Source organism: Odocoileus virginianus, chromosome 11 (assembly GCF_023699985.2).
Source record: "Odocoileus virginianus isolate 20LAN1187 ecotype Illinois chromosome 11, Ovbor_1.2, whole genome shotgun sequence".
NCBI classification, from domain to species: Eukaryota; Metazoa; Chordata; class Mammalia; order Artiodactyla; family Cervidae; genus Odocoileus; species Odocoileus virginianus.
The window spans coordinates 27,004,881-27,017,673 of record NC_069684.1 but is presented as its reverse complement, the minus strand read 5'-3'; the positions used below and the strand labels follow the sequence as shown (position 1 = coordinate 27,017,673).

The 12,793-nt window shown below is 49.6% G+C and overlaps 1 protein-coding gene across 7 annotated transcripts in view; it reads right to left on the bottom strand.

Annotated features, from left to right (window-relative positions):
- The window catches only part of KAZN (kazrin, periplakin interacting protein), a 1,309,273-nt gene that overhangs the window by 129,692 nt on the left and 1,166,788 nt on the right, over positions 1-12,793 (bottom strand). For all 7 annotated transcript variants that reach the window (XM_070474078.1, XM_070474075.1, XM_070474076.1 and 4 more), the window contains one exon: positions 6,478-6,669. In XM_070474078.1, the coding sequence (XP_070330179.1) occupies positions 6,478-6,669 (192 nt within the window). The remainder of the gene's footprint in view (positions 1-6,477; positions 6,670-12,793) is intronic.

The following is a 12,793-nucleotide window of genomic DNA, read 5'->3' as shown; positions in this document are numbered from 1 at the left end:
GCAGTCCAAGGGACTCTCAAGAGTCTTCTCCAACACTACAGTTCAAAAGCATCAATTCTTCGGTGCTCAGCTTTCTTCACAGTCCAACTCTCACATCCATAAATGACCACTGGAAAAACCATAGTCTTGACTAGACGGGTACTCAGACATTATTTTCCTCTTTTACTGTGTAAATATTTGTAATGTTGGTTAAAAAAAAGCTATGCTGGGTAAAACGTTGACATTTTTGCAGAAATCATGACAGTGGCATCAAACTGCGTTAAGTAGTAACTATGTTCTTTACATGATGCACTCATAGTTGGAAAAAAGGGAGGGGAAGTTTTACTTAAGAATATCCTTGAGGAAGAGGTAAAAATAATTAATTCTATCCAAACTTAGTCCCCAAGTACATATTTTTAAAATAAAATGGGAAGTACACTTAAAACTCTTTTGTTGCATATCAAAGTACAATGGCCGTCTCAAGGAAAATCATTTGGGAAACTGTTTGAGTTGCTAGCTAGTCACTTTTCGTAGGACATCATTTGTAAGTGAAAGAATGACTAACATACACTATAGTATCTGGCAAACTACTGAACTAATAAGTTACCAAATAAGTAAGCCTATTACTTCTAGGAAAACAAGTGACAGTATTTGTTGCCAGCAATAAAACTTGAAATTTTGAGTGAAAATCAGAATTTGGGCAAACTTGATCTGCCATGACGACTTTACCAGCTCCTCAAGGCTTAAAGACTTGATTGGTGGTGATGTTAACAGATGTGACTTTTTGATGTTGGACAATGAAATATATCAACCTTTGGAGGATTCACATCACTCAGGGAACCATTATTTTCTGAGTGATCAATGTTAGATTCCAAAAATCACGTATGGGTACAATCTCCATGTGTGTGTGTGTTAGTTGCTCAGTCGTGTCTGACTCTTTGTGACCCCGTGGACTGTAGCCCACTAGGCTCCTCTGGCCATGGAATTCTCCAGGCAAGAATACTGGAGTGGTTGCCATTTCCTTCTCCAGGGGATCTTCCCAACCCAGGGATTGAACCTGGGTCTCCTGCATTGCAGGCAGATTCTTTACCACTGAGCCACAATCTCTATTCAAAATGCCAACCTGACCAATGGTTTTGTCCATCCAGAGCACAAAACCTTCATTGGATATGGATTTAGATTCCACACTCAGCACACCTCTAAGAAACTACCATTTGGTGAGTTCTAGTATGGCATCACGGAGAAGGCAATGGCACCCCACTCCAGTACTCTTGCCTGGAAAATCCCATGGACGGAAGAGCCTGGTAGGCTGCAGTCCATGGGGTCGCGAAGAGTCGGTCACGACTGAGCGACTTCATTTTCACTTTTCACTTTCATGCATTGGAGAAGGAAATGGCAACCCACTCCAGTATTCTTGCCTGGAGAATCCCAGGGACGGAAGAGCCTGGTGGGCTGCAGTCTATGGGGTCGCACAGAGTCGGACACGACTGAAGCGACTTAGCAGCAGCAGTATGGCATCAAGAGAAATATCCACAGTTATCTAGTAAGATAATTAATTTACTCCTCCATTTTCCAGATATATATCTGTGTGATGCTAGATTTTCAATCAAAACAACAGATCACAGTAACTTGACTGAGGAGTAACTGAAAACTCAGCAGTCTTCTATGGAGTCAGACATTAAAAAGTTTTTGGAAAAGTGTGAAACAATGCTCCCTTTCACCCTCAAGTCTTTTTATTTAGGAAAAAGCAGTCATTTTTCACTTAAAAATGATGCTAACATGTAATAGGTTTAGTATTGTTATTTTAAAATAAATTACTGATAATATAGACATGTTTTGATTTTAATTTCTAAAATAGCAAACACTGATAGCTCTAAACCACATAAACAAAAGCTCTTTAGGGTCATCAATTTCATGTGTGCAAAGTGGTCCAGAGACCAGAAGGTTTGAAAAATGCTGTCCTAAGAAACAGATTTAACACAGATCTGTATAGTGCAGTGCTACATAACAGCAAGAATGAAAAGAAAATAAAAGTGGAAACAACTTAAATGTCCAATAACAGAAAAGTGGCTAAATAAATTACAGGGCTTCCATTTGGCAGAACATTATGGAGTCATTAAAAATTATGTTTTCAAGGAGGATTTATCCTTGTGGGAAAATGCTCAACACACTCGACATGCCGTTAAGTGATTATAAAAGGGAAGAAGGAAATTTTCATGATCATTGTTTCTGTAATGCCTTGAATCTCGAATGAAATCAGTGAAACTGAGGGGGAAATCAAGACACCCTAAAGGAGTCCCCCAGGCAACAAGCTCACCACGTGTGTAGGGCTGGGGTCACGCAGGGACTCGGGGGTAAGTTTACAAACTCAACGACACCATTCCTTATTAAACGATCATTCAGAGCTTCTGCCTTTGAACTCAGGGTGAGACCAAAGTCCTAAACCAAACATTCCCAGACTTATCCCGGCAGAACCTTCTAAACCCCAATTCCCCCAGACTTGATTCTTTTTGTTGGATTCTTTGATGTTGGAATCATGGCCTGATGTCTCGGGTGTTTGCTTGGGTTCCTAATCTTCTCACGTATTGAAAAATGCCAGTTTTGGGACTTCCCTGGTGGTCCAGTGGCTAAGACTCTGAGCTCCCAGTGCAGCAAGAAGCCTGGGTTCAATCCCTGATCTTGAAACTAAAGATCCAGCATGTCTCAACGAAGACTGAAGATCCTGTGTGCTGCAACTAAGACCCAGTGCAACTAAATAAATATAGAAATGTTAAAAAAAGAAAAAAAATTCTAGTTTCAACCAACCCCAAGCTACCAGACTGAGGGTGGCCGGGTGGGGACCACCAGAGTGGAAGTCTCTGGGGGTTCTGCATTTTCCCATCATAGGGACACTGGTTGTTAACAAGTGTCATCCAACATCTGCAGCTTTCTTGGCTGGTGCATTTATTCTCATCTTTCTTATTAAGGGCATATAAATCCCTTTTCATGCCCCAGTCTCCTGCCCACATCTGTCTGCAATTTACTCACCACGTGCTGTGGCCAGGGAGGAAGCATCTTTGTGACTTTGTAGAATGCCAGGCAGGATGCTTACGGCTGCTGAAGGTGTTCACCTCACTGCTTGCTCCCTTGAACGCAGATGGGCTCAGGGGGTCTAGGGTCTGGGCCACCCCGAATGAGAATCAGGTGACCAGCATCTCCAAAGAGATCCAAGGTCTGCTAAGCCCCCTCTCATCTGATCATCACTAAATATTTGCACTAATGGTACTTGGCACTGAGCCAAGTGCTTCATATCTCTAATCCTCCCAAGAATTCTGTGAAGTAGCTACCAGTTATAACTGGTCTCAATTATAAGAAAAACAGGTATTGTTACCTTCTGCAAGAGAATTATGGTTCAGAGAGGTTAAGGAATCTGCCCTAGGTCACACAGCTAGTAAGTGACAGAGTTGGGATTCAAGCCCAGATCAGACTCCAGAATCTGCTGTCCCTATTACTGAGGTAGCGTGGCCTCCGGTCTCTCCTGTCCAGGCTGACTTCATCCCCAGTGACCTCATCCAGAGGGAAGAAAAGGGGTTTAGCACAGTGGATAAAGTTTTGGACCCTGCTGATAATTAGCTTGTTACTTTGGCCAAGTTACTTAATCTCCCTGAACCTCATTCAGCTGTCTCCATCTGTGAAATGGTTAGTGCCTCCTAGAGGACTGGGGTGAATGGTAGACCAAGTGCATAGAACAGGGCTGGAACACAGTAGAAAAAAAAGAAAGTGAAGTCGCTCAGTCGTGTCCGACTCTTTGTGACCCCATGAGCTGTAGCCTACCAGACTCCTCCATCCATGGGATTTTCCAAGGCAAGAATACTGGAGTGGGTGGCCATTCCTTCCTCCAGGGGATCTTTCCGACCCAGGGTTCAAACCTGGGTCTCCCACACTGCAGGCAGACTCTTAACCATCTGAGCCACCAGGGAAGCCTGCTGGAACACACAGTAGGTGCTCAATAAAGCTTTCCTTGAATGAATACTGACAAATCCTTCTTGATGAAATTATTGTTCCTACAAAGGAGCTGCCCCATCAAGGGGATCTCTGGGTCCCTGAGCAAGGCCCTGAAGACCTTTGGGGATGGATAAGAAATCACACAGCACAGAGTTGGAAAGAAATTCCTGCAAAGCTCTGTGCTCCGTGGGCTACACAGAGAAGGATGCACATCATGGTAACAGCCTTCACAGACACAACCACATGTAACTCACTGTTACTGTCCCATCAGTCAGATCAGAAAGCTGAGCTCTGGAGAGTATAGGCCGTCTGTCCTAGGACCTGGGGAGTGGAGGGTAAATAAGCCTCCCTGCCCATTCCCCTGGGCCCTGGAACAGCAGACAGAGGGAGTCCTCCTCCTCACTGGTCCAGAAGGCAGAATAAGAGTGAGAGCTCTTTCCTTGGCCCAGGACACAGAAGGCAGGTGTCTCTGTCCTGCAATGAACACCAGCTGAGGGGGCTGAGACAGTGTCTGGCTGCTTTCCCAACTCTCTGCAGGATCGCAAAGCCTGGCAAGACCAAAGGACACCAGCTCACATGTCCCAAGCCAGGAACACTTGCCCAGTATGGGAGACTCCTGAGACTTGGGTTCTCCTTCCTGAGAAAGGTAGGGATGTTCCAGGGCCTCTGGGAAGCTGGGAGTGGAGGGGGCTCACACAGATCTGCCTGGACTGCAAGAGGCTTGTGTAGAGAAAGTGCATGCCTGGCACAGGGACTTCTGATCATGCAGCATCAGCTGGACCATGACACAGACCAGCTGCCCGCCACGGCCTGAACAGACCACCCTGCACACTGTCCAAGTGGGCCCACCAGAAAAATAATGTGTACTGCTGAGAAGGATACAGAAAGGGGCTGGAACACCTGGATGAGGGCTCAATGGTTTCCTGAGCTTCCTGGGTGGTGGGGTGATGGACAGACAGTTGGCTTAACCAGTGTTCTGCTGCTCACTTCACCCCTCCGGTCAGAGAAACCCAGGAGGATAGAGTCAACTAACCATCTAGCAAAATCCCTTCTCCTTCTCCACCCCCCACTCCCAACCCTCGGGAGCCTTGCAGCTGGGACACAGACCCCGAGCACTCCCTGCAGCCAGGCCCAGCCATATGATCACACTCCTGCCAAAGACACTCTCTGACCTTGAACTTCAGCTCTTTCCCTGGACCCATCACAGGCCAAGGGGAGCAGAGATGCCCACCAGCCTGAAATGCCCTTGAGACGGTTACAGAAGAAAGGGACAAACAGATTCTTTTTTTTTTTTTTTTTTTTTTTTTTTAAATTTTTATTAGTTGGAGGCTAATTACTTTACATCATTACAGTAGTTTTTGTTATACATTGATTTGAATTAGCCATGGATTTACATGTATTCCCCATCCCAGTCCCCCCTCCCACCTCTCTCTCCACCCGATCCCTCTGGGTCTTCCCAGTGCACCAGGCCCGAGCACTAGTCTCATGTACCCAACATGAGCTGGTTATCCGTTTCACCCTAGATAATACACATGTTTCAATGCAAACAGATTCTTTAAGCCACCCTGTTTTGGGGTCTTTGCTACAGCAGGCTGAAATCAACATAAGGAATAAACCTGCTTTGGCTTCAGAAACAAAGTCTTCAGAGTATTTATCGGTTCTAGTCAGTGGTAAGTGGGAAGGAGGTTGCCAAGCTTTATTGCCTCTTCCCTCCCCAGGAGAATCAAAGATACTAAGAGAGGCTCAAGAGATCAAGGTAGACCTCCCCAAATATTTTCTCCCCCAATGTTTGCTGTTGCAGGACTATTCGGAGAAGGCTTCCAATCTTTCTCAAATAACCTTTTGAGACACACTGTGGACAGGAGGCTCCCAGGAGAGAGGGCTATGCCAGACGCCGGTATCCAGGCCAGCTCTAAGGAAAGCAGCTGACACGTGGGCCCACTGACCTCCGGTTTCCTCAAGTGGTTTCTCTCCCAGCTCCTCCCCCGACCCAGGGCTGCGTGCTGCATTTCTTAGAGGGGAGCTCCTTCAGACCAAGTAAAAGCAAGAAGAGGCCAAGCCCTCCTCTGGGGAGCCCACCATGGCAAGCATGGGTGAAGTGATGGACAGACGTGTCCTCCAGCACAGACCCCCACACATCCACACTGTCCTGCAGGGGAGGCACCACAGGACCTGGAGAGTTCTGGGAAAGAGGAGACCCAACTGCTGGGGCAGCGCCCTGGGTCAGCAAAGATAACTGACTACCTGCCAATCACGCCTTGGAGGGAGGTGCCCCATGATCGGCCGTGATGGAGAACCTGAGGTGGTCACAACTCAGGATGGAATGACACCTGTACCCGACCCAGCACGACACAGGATTCCACCCAAGAAGGAAGGGGCAGCCCGTGCTGGGAGACTCCCGGGTCCACGTCACTCCCCCTGCAGACACAGGACCCTGGCTCGTGGTGTCCCCCGTGGCCCCGGCTGGGCCTCAGGCGAGGGAGAGGCGGGAGCTGTCCCCGACTTGTCACTCACCCTGCAAGGCTTCTTTGGCTCTGGCTAGCTCTTGCTCCTTCTGGGCCAGCTGGACCCTGAGCTCCGTGGCCGAGAGGACCTCAGAGGACTTGCCACCCTGCGACTCCTCCAGGTCCTTCATCAACATCTCCTTCATCTGCCGGAGAAGATGGACTTCCTCCTGGAGCCGGGACACTTCCTCCCGCAGGAGCGCTAGGGGAGAAGGGCACGCGGTTAGAGCGGGGGGCAAGGGAGGCTGGCTGTGCTCGCTCACGTTTCTGGGGACAGTTTGAAGGTGCTTTGGCTTTTCCTGTTTGCTCTGTGCTCAGCACCTTTCCTACCGTGTGCAGGAAGAAAACCCTAAAACCACCTTATTGCAAAGAGCCTCTGCCCCAGTCCTGGGCCCCACCCACAGGCTGCAGAGCATGCCGAGTGGGATCCCCACCCCTGCATCCCGCCACACCGTCTAGGGCTCCACTGTGGCCGCACCCAGAGCATCCACTCCAATGGCCGGGGTCTCCCTCCCTGCAGAGGGCAGGAGCGTTATAGTCACACCCAGTTACACTTTACGTACTTCACCTCATTTACCAAAACCTCTGGAGGCAGGAGGTCTTGCCCCATTTCACAAGTTAGGAATTCGAGGTGCAGAGAGACTAAGAAACTCCGTGAGTTCATAAGGTGAGTAGGTAATGGAGGTGGGGTCTGAACCCAGGCCTGGTTGACCCCAGGCACAGTCGGCACAACAGTAACTCAGGACGGTGCAGACCCAGGCAAGATGCTCACCTCACTTACAGACTGATTAAAGAAGTTCTGAGAAGCTCATGGAAGCAGAGTGGCTGGCCTCATAAGCATCACTAAGCTCATACCCTCCTGCAGGTTGATACCTCTCTCTGCCACAGGCCAAGCTCTTTCCAGCCTTAGGGGGGGCGGGCACAGTTCTCACCTGTGAGGGTCAGAGGGCCCAGCTTCAGCACAGCTCTTGAGGCCCCAGGGTCTCTGGTCTGGCTCCCTCACTGACCACGAGTGAGGTCACAAGCAAGTCCCTCCCCCTCTGATGCCCCTTCTGTAAAATGGGTCTAACCCTCATTGGGTGGTGAGACTCCCTCCTTTCACGGGGCCTGGTCCAGGGGACGGGCTCCGTGTATACAGCAAGCGCTCAGTGCCTGTGAAATGGGGCTGTTTTCCCAGGCTCCTGACCCTGGGAGGAGCCCAGGGTCCTCCCAGGTGCGTGGTGTTCTCTAAGGTCCCACAACCTGCACTCCTTGGGGATCCTGGACCCAAAGGTAGAGCCAAGCCTGTGGGGGCAGGCCACGGGGGAGCAGAGCTGAGGCCTTAGGGACTCAGGGCCCCTCCGCCCCCAGAAGCCTGGGGAAAGGTAGCACCAACTCCAGCCCCTGTTCCTGGTCCAGCTCAACTACCTCCCCTGAGGCCACCTGGGTCCAGCTGCCACCCACACGAGCGGAGGCCTCCCTGGCCACCCAGCTCCTCCTCAGCCCCCAGCCAATCTCCAGCCAGAAACTCAGCGTGCAGGACCTCACTCCTGAGCTCTAAACCCTCCCTCCCTGGCTGCCCATCAGCCACCCTGTCACCCCATCGGGGGCCCTCCTCAGCCCAGCTGGGGGAGACGTTCAGTTCTGAAGGTGCTAGATTTGTCCTGCCTCTGGGTCACCAGAAGGGTTTCCTTCCTTCTTCAAAGGTTCCTCCCTGTCGGGCAGTCTCAGCCCCACAGTTACATCAACAGCCCTAAAACGGCCCTACCCACGGTCCAATTCTGACAGCACTTTGGACGATACACCCCAAATCCCTCATTAATGTGGGAGGCCCGCATTCACTGGGGGGTCTCAAGTGTCCTGAACACTGTATGATGACACATGACAATTAAACAATCCCCTTCATCCATCCATCCATCCACCCAGCAAGAGTTCACAGGCACCTATTCCAAGCCAGTTGCTCCTGCAGGCACTGGGGACCTCTGGGTGAATGTCACAGACAGGTCCTACCCTCAGGCTGGTGCTCCCAGACCCCGAATAGGTTAAAGGAACCCAAACCTGCACCCCGGGGAGGCAGGCTGTCTGCAGAGGGGTTCCTGGTTGCTCTGACACGAACAGACTCAAGTGCAGGCTGGGAAATGTCCAAGTCTCTTAGAAAACCTACAAAGTAGACAGTTTGCAATGGGGGTCTCTCCCCTGCCCTTATTCTAGGCAAACATTTGCAAGTTGTCTATACTGCAGGACCAGAGAAGGCAATGGCACCCCACTCCAGTACTCTTGCCTGGAAGATCCCATGGACAGAGGAGCCTGGTAGGCTGCAGTCCATGGGGTCGCTAAGAGTCAGACACGACTGAGCGACTTCACTTTCACTTTTCACTTTCAGGTATTAGAGAAGGAAATGGCAACCCACTCCAGTGTTCTTGCCTGGAGAATCCCAGGGACGGGGGAGCCTGGTGGGCTGCCGTCTGTGGGGTCGCACAGAGTCGGACATGACTGAAGCAACTTAGCAGCAGCAGCAGCATACTGCAGGACCGCCTGCTGTCTAAAAAGAAGGGAACACCCTCAGCCTCAAAAAGTCTCCAGAGTAGAAGCAGCAACACAAGTAATTATAACACAAAGCAATGGCAGTACCTGCTTGCGGCACAAGAACATTTGAAATAGGTCTTGGAAGATTGGGGAGGGGGCAGGGGGCAGTGAGCAGAGGGAACAGCATGAGAAGTGCCGGGAAGCCAGAGGTCCCTGGGTAAACAGTGAACAGTTACAGGTGAGGAAGAGCAGGAGGAAAGGAGAGGTAAAACAGGGTCAGATTATAAAAGATGTTAACCCCAACCACACTCTGTGCCCCAAGCCCTGGCTTGCCATCTTCAGAAGTACTCAAGACTAGAACTTTCATTCTTGCTTTCTGCCATAGACTGAATGTTTGTGTTCAAAATTCATATGTGAGAGACTCCCCTGATGGTCCAGTGGCTAAGACTCCACACTCCCAATGCAGGTGGCCCAGGTTCTATCCCTGGTTGGGGAACTAGATCTCACATGCTAAAACTAAGAGTTCGTATGCCACCACTATGAGTTTGCAGGCGGCCAATAAAGATTGAAGATCTTGCATGCTGCATGAAGACTCAGTGCAGCCAAACAAAAAAAAAAAAAATCACATGTGAACCCTAATCCCCAGGTGATGACAGTATGTGAAGAGAACTGATCAGATCATGAGGGTGGAGCCATCATAAACGGGATTAGTGACCAGGTGAAGATGCAGCAAAAAAGACAGCTATGAGTCACCAAGAGGGTCCTTACCAGACACGGAAATTTGTCCGTGCCTGATCTCAAGATTGCCAGGAGAAATATCAATAACCTCAGATATGGAGATGACACCACCCTTATGGCAGAGAGTGAAGAGGAACTAAAAAGCCTCTTGATGAACGTGAAAGAGGAGAGTGAAAAAGTTGGCTTAAAGCTCAACATTCAGAAAACTAAGATCATGGCATCTGGTCCCATCACCTCATGGGAAATAGATGGGGAGACAGTGGAAACAGTGTCAACTTAATTTTTTTGGACTCCAAAATCACGGCAGATGGTGATTGCAGCCATGAAATCAGAAGACGCTTACTCCTTGGAAGGTAAATTATGACCAACCTAGACAGCATATTAAAAAGCGGAGACATTACTTTGCCAACAAAGGTCCATCTGGTCAAGGCTATGGTTTTTCCAGTGGTCATGTATGGATGTGAGAGTTGGGCTGTGAAGAAAGCTGAGCACCGAAGAATTGATGCTTTTGAACTGTGGTGCTGGAGAAGACTCTTGAGAGTCCCTTGGACTGCAAGGAGATCCAACCAGTCCATCCTAAAGGAGATCAGTCCTGGGTGTTCACTGGAAGGAATGATGCTGAAGCTGAAACTCCAGTACTTTCGGCCACCTCATGCGAAGAGTTGACTCATTGGAAAAGACCCTGATGCTTGGAGGGATTGGGGGCAGGAGGAGAAGGGGATGACAGAGGATGAGATGGCTGGATGGCATCACCGACTCGATGGGCATGAGTTTGAGTAAACTCTGGGAGTTGGTGATGGACAGGGAGGCCTGGCGTGCTGCGATTCATGGGGTCGCAAAGAGTCGGACACGACTGAACAACTGAACCGAACTGAACTGAACTGATCTTGGACTTCCAGCCTCCAGAACTGTGAGACAGAAATTTCTGTGGTTTATAAGCCATCCGGTAATTTTGTCGTAGCAACCCAAATAGGCCAAGACACTTTCCTTCATCAATTCTCCCCAGTCACAGCTGCCAGGGACTGTTCCCACTCAACAGTCACCAAATGTCTATTTCACAGTAGGGTGTGAGTGACTGCTAAGTATCCCATTTATATTTACATTACCAGGCAAGTGGAAGCCAGAACTGTTTTTTATTTTATTTTAGGGCTTCCTCAAACCGCCCAGAGGAAGTCACTAAGGTTGTTTGCTATCTCTACAGACGGCAGAGGATTCCAAGAGACCTGGCTTCAAATCCAGGCCTGACCAGGGCCTTGAGGGACCCTGAGCAAGCTCTGTGATTTCTCTGGCTCTCAGTTGCCATGTACACTGCGTGGGGACAATGTCACCCCTAGGGTTGCCAGACTGAGCAAAATAAAACCAAGTGAAGCAAAATGAACCAAAAAAGCCCAGATGCACAGTTAAATTTGAATTTTAGATAACAAATAATTTTTAATATAAGTGTGTCCTATATATTACATGGACATACTTATGCTGAAAATTGATTCAATGTTTATCTGAAATTCAAATGTAACTGGGCGTGCTGTGTTTTACCCAGCAACCCTACTTCCATCACAATGAAACGGGGCCATCATGAGAAAGGGCTGTGCTAGATGATGTCCCAGGAGGAAGGAGGTGAAGGCACAGAACAGCCTGGCATAGCCTTCTCTGCCTTCCCACCACCACTACTTGGATGAGAGCAAGATGGGGCTTTATGTCCCTCTCCTGAGCTAACAGTAGCAAAGGTGGATTTTTTTTTTTCCGGTGCTCAGGTTGCTAATAGGTATACCAGACACCTAGGCCCCGCCCCTTGAGTCAGGTTCTGAACAAGCAGGAGGGTGTGGCTCCTGCAGGAGAAAAGTCTCAGGAGACCAGGCTGGAAAAACAACTCCACAGAAACAGAGAGGCTTGTCCAGGCTTAGTAACTGCACCTGCCCCACTAAACTAGACGTTGTACCACCTGGACTCTGCCAGGGGCAAAGAGGGGTGACAGCTCTGGGACTGCAATCACAGAGAACCTCATAAGACTGAAGCCCATTTACCGGCTCTGGGACCATCAGCAGGCACTCTCCCTCTCTGGGGCCTCCCAGGTGGTGCTAGTGGTAAAGAACCTGACTGCCGATGCAAGAAATGGAGGTGTGATCCCTGGGTTGGGATGATCCCCTGGAGGAGAGCATGGCAACCCACTCCAGCATTCTTGCCTGGAGAATCCCATGGACAGAGGAGCTTGGCGGACTTCAGTCCATGGGGTCGCAAAGAGTCAGACATGACAGAAGGAACTTAGCACGTGTGCACGCCCCTCTCTGGGCCTCAGTGGCCTCAACCATGAAATGGAATGATAGGATCATGTGATACACTTAAACGTGTGTTCGATGAGGACTGTGTGCCCTCAACTCCCCTTCCCCTCTGCAGAGAGGGGAGCAAATGCATCCCCCAGGAGCAATCTCCCAGGAGCAATGAAGAAGTGAGAGTTGGAAGACTTGGGTTTCTGCCTCAGAAGGACAGCTACCTCGCTGTGCAACCTAGGGCAGGTCACTGTCTCTCTCTGGGCCTTCATAATGTTGGGTAGAACAGGAAACAGTCCAAAATGGCGGTGGCTAAAAGACAAGGAAGGGAAAAGTCCGTGAAAATAAACAAAGGAAGGCCAAAGGAAAGTCTCAGGACAGGAGTGAGGACCTTGGGTAGAACAAACAGCACTCCTGGCTAGCCCAATTTACACAGCGCAGGCCTGGGGGGAGGAAAAAACATAAAAAGAGGAGCCAAAGGGCCGGGGCTCTCTCCTCTCTTCCCTTCTTTGGGTCGGCACGCCCTCACGCCTGGAGGATGTATTTTCCTGCTATTTTCTAAATAAAACTGAGCTGTAACACTGATCTGTCTAAGAGCTATAACATGGTCTGCCCAAGAGCTGGGATGCGCGAGGGCTTTAATGTCCGTCACTTCAAATTTTTGTTGAGAGGAGACAAAACCTAGGAGATTACATTCGCCTGACATCTGATATCAGTGCCCTTAGAGGAATGCACTCTTCATGAATCTAGAGGAATGCGGCGCTCCTCCCCTTCGCAGGGCAGGGGTCCCTGCTCTGGCTCACGGCTGCCCTGCCCAGT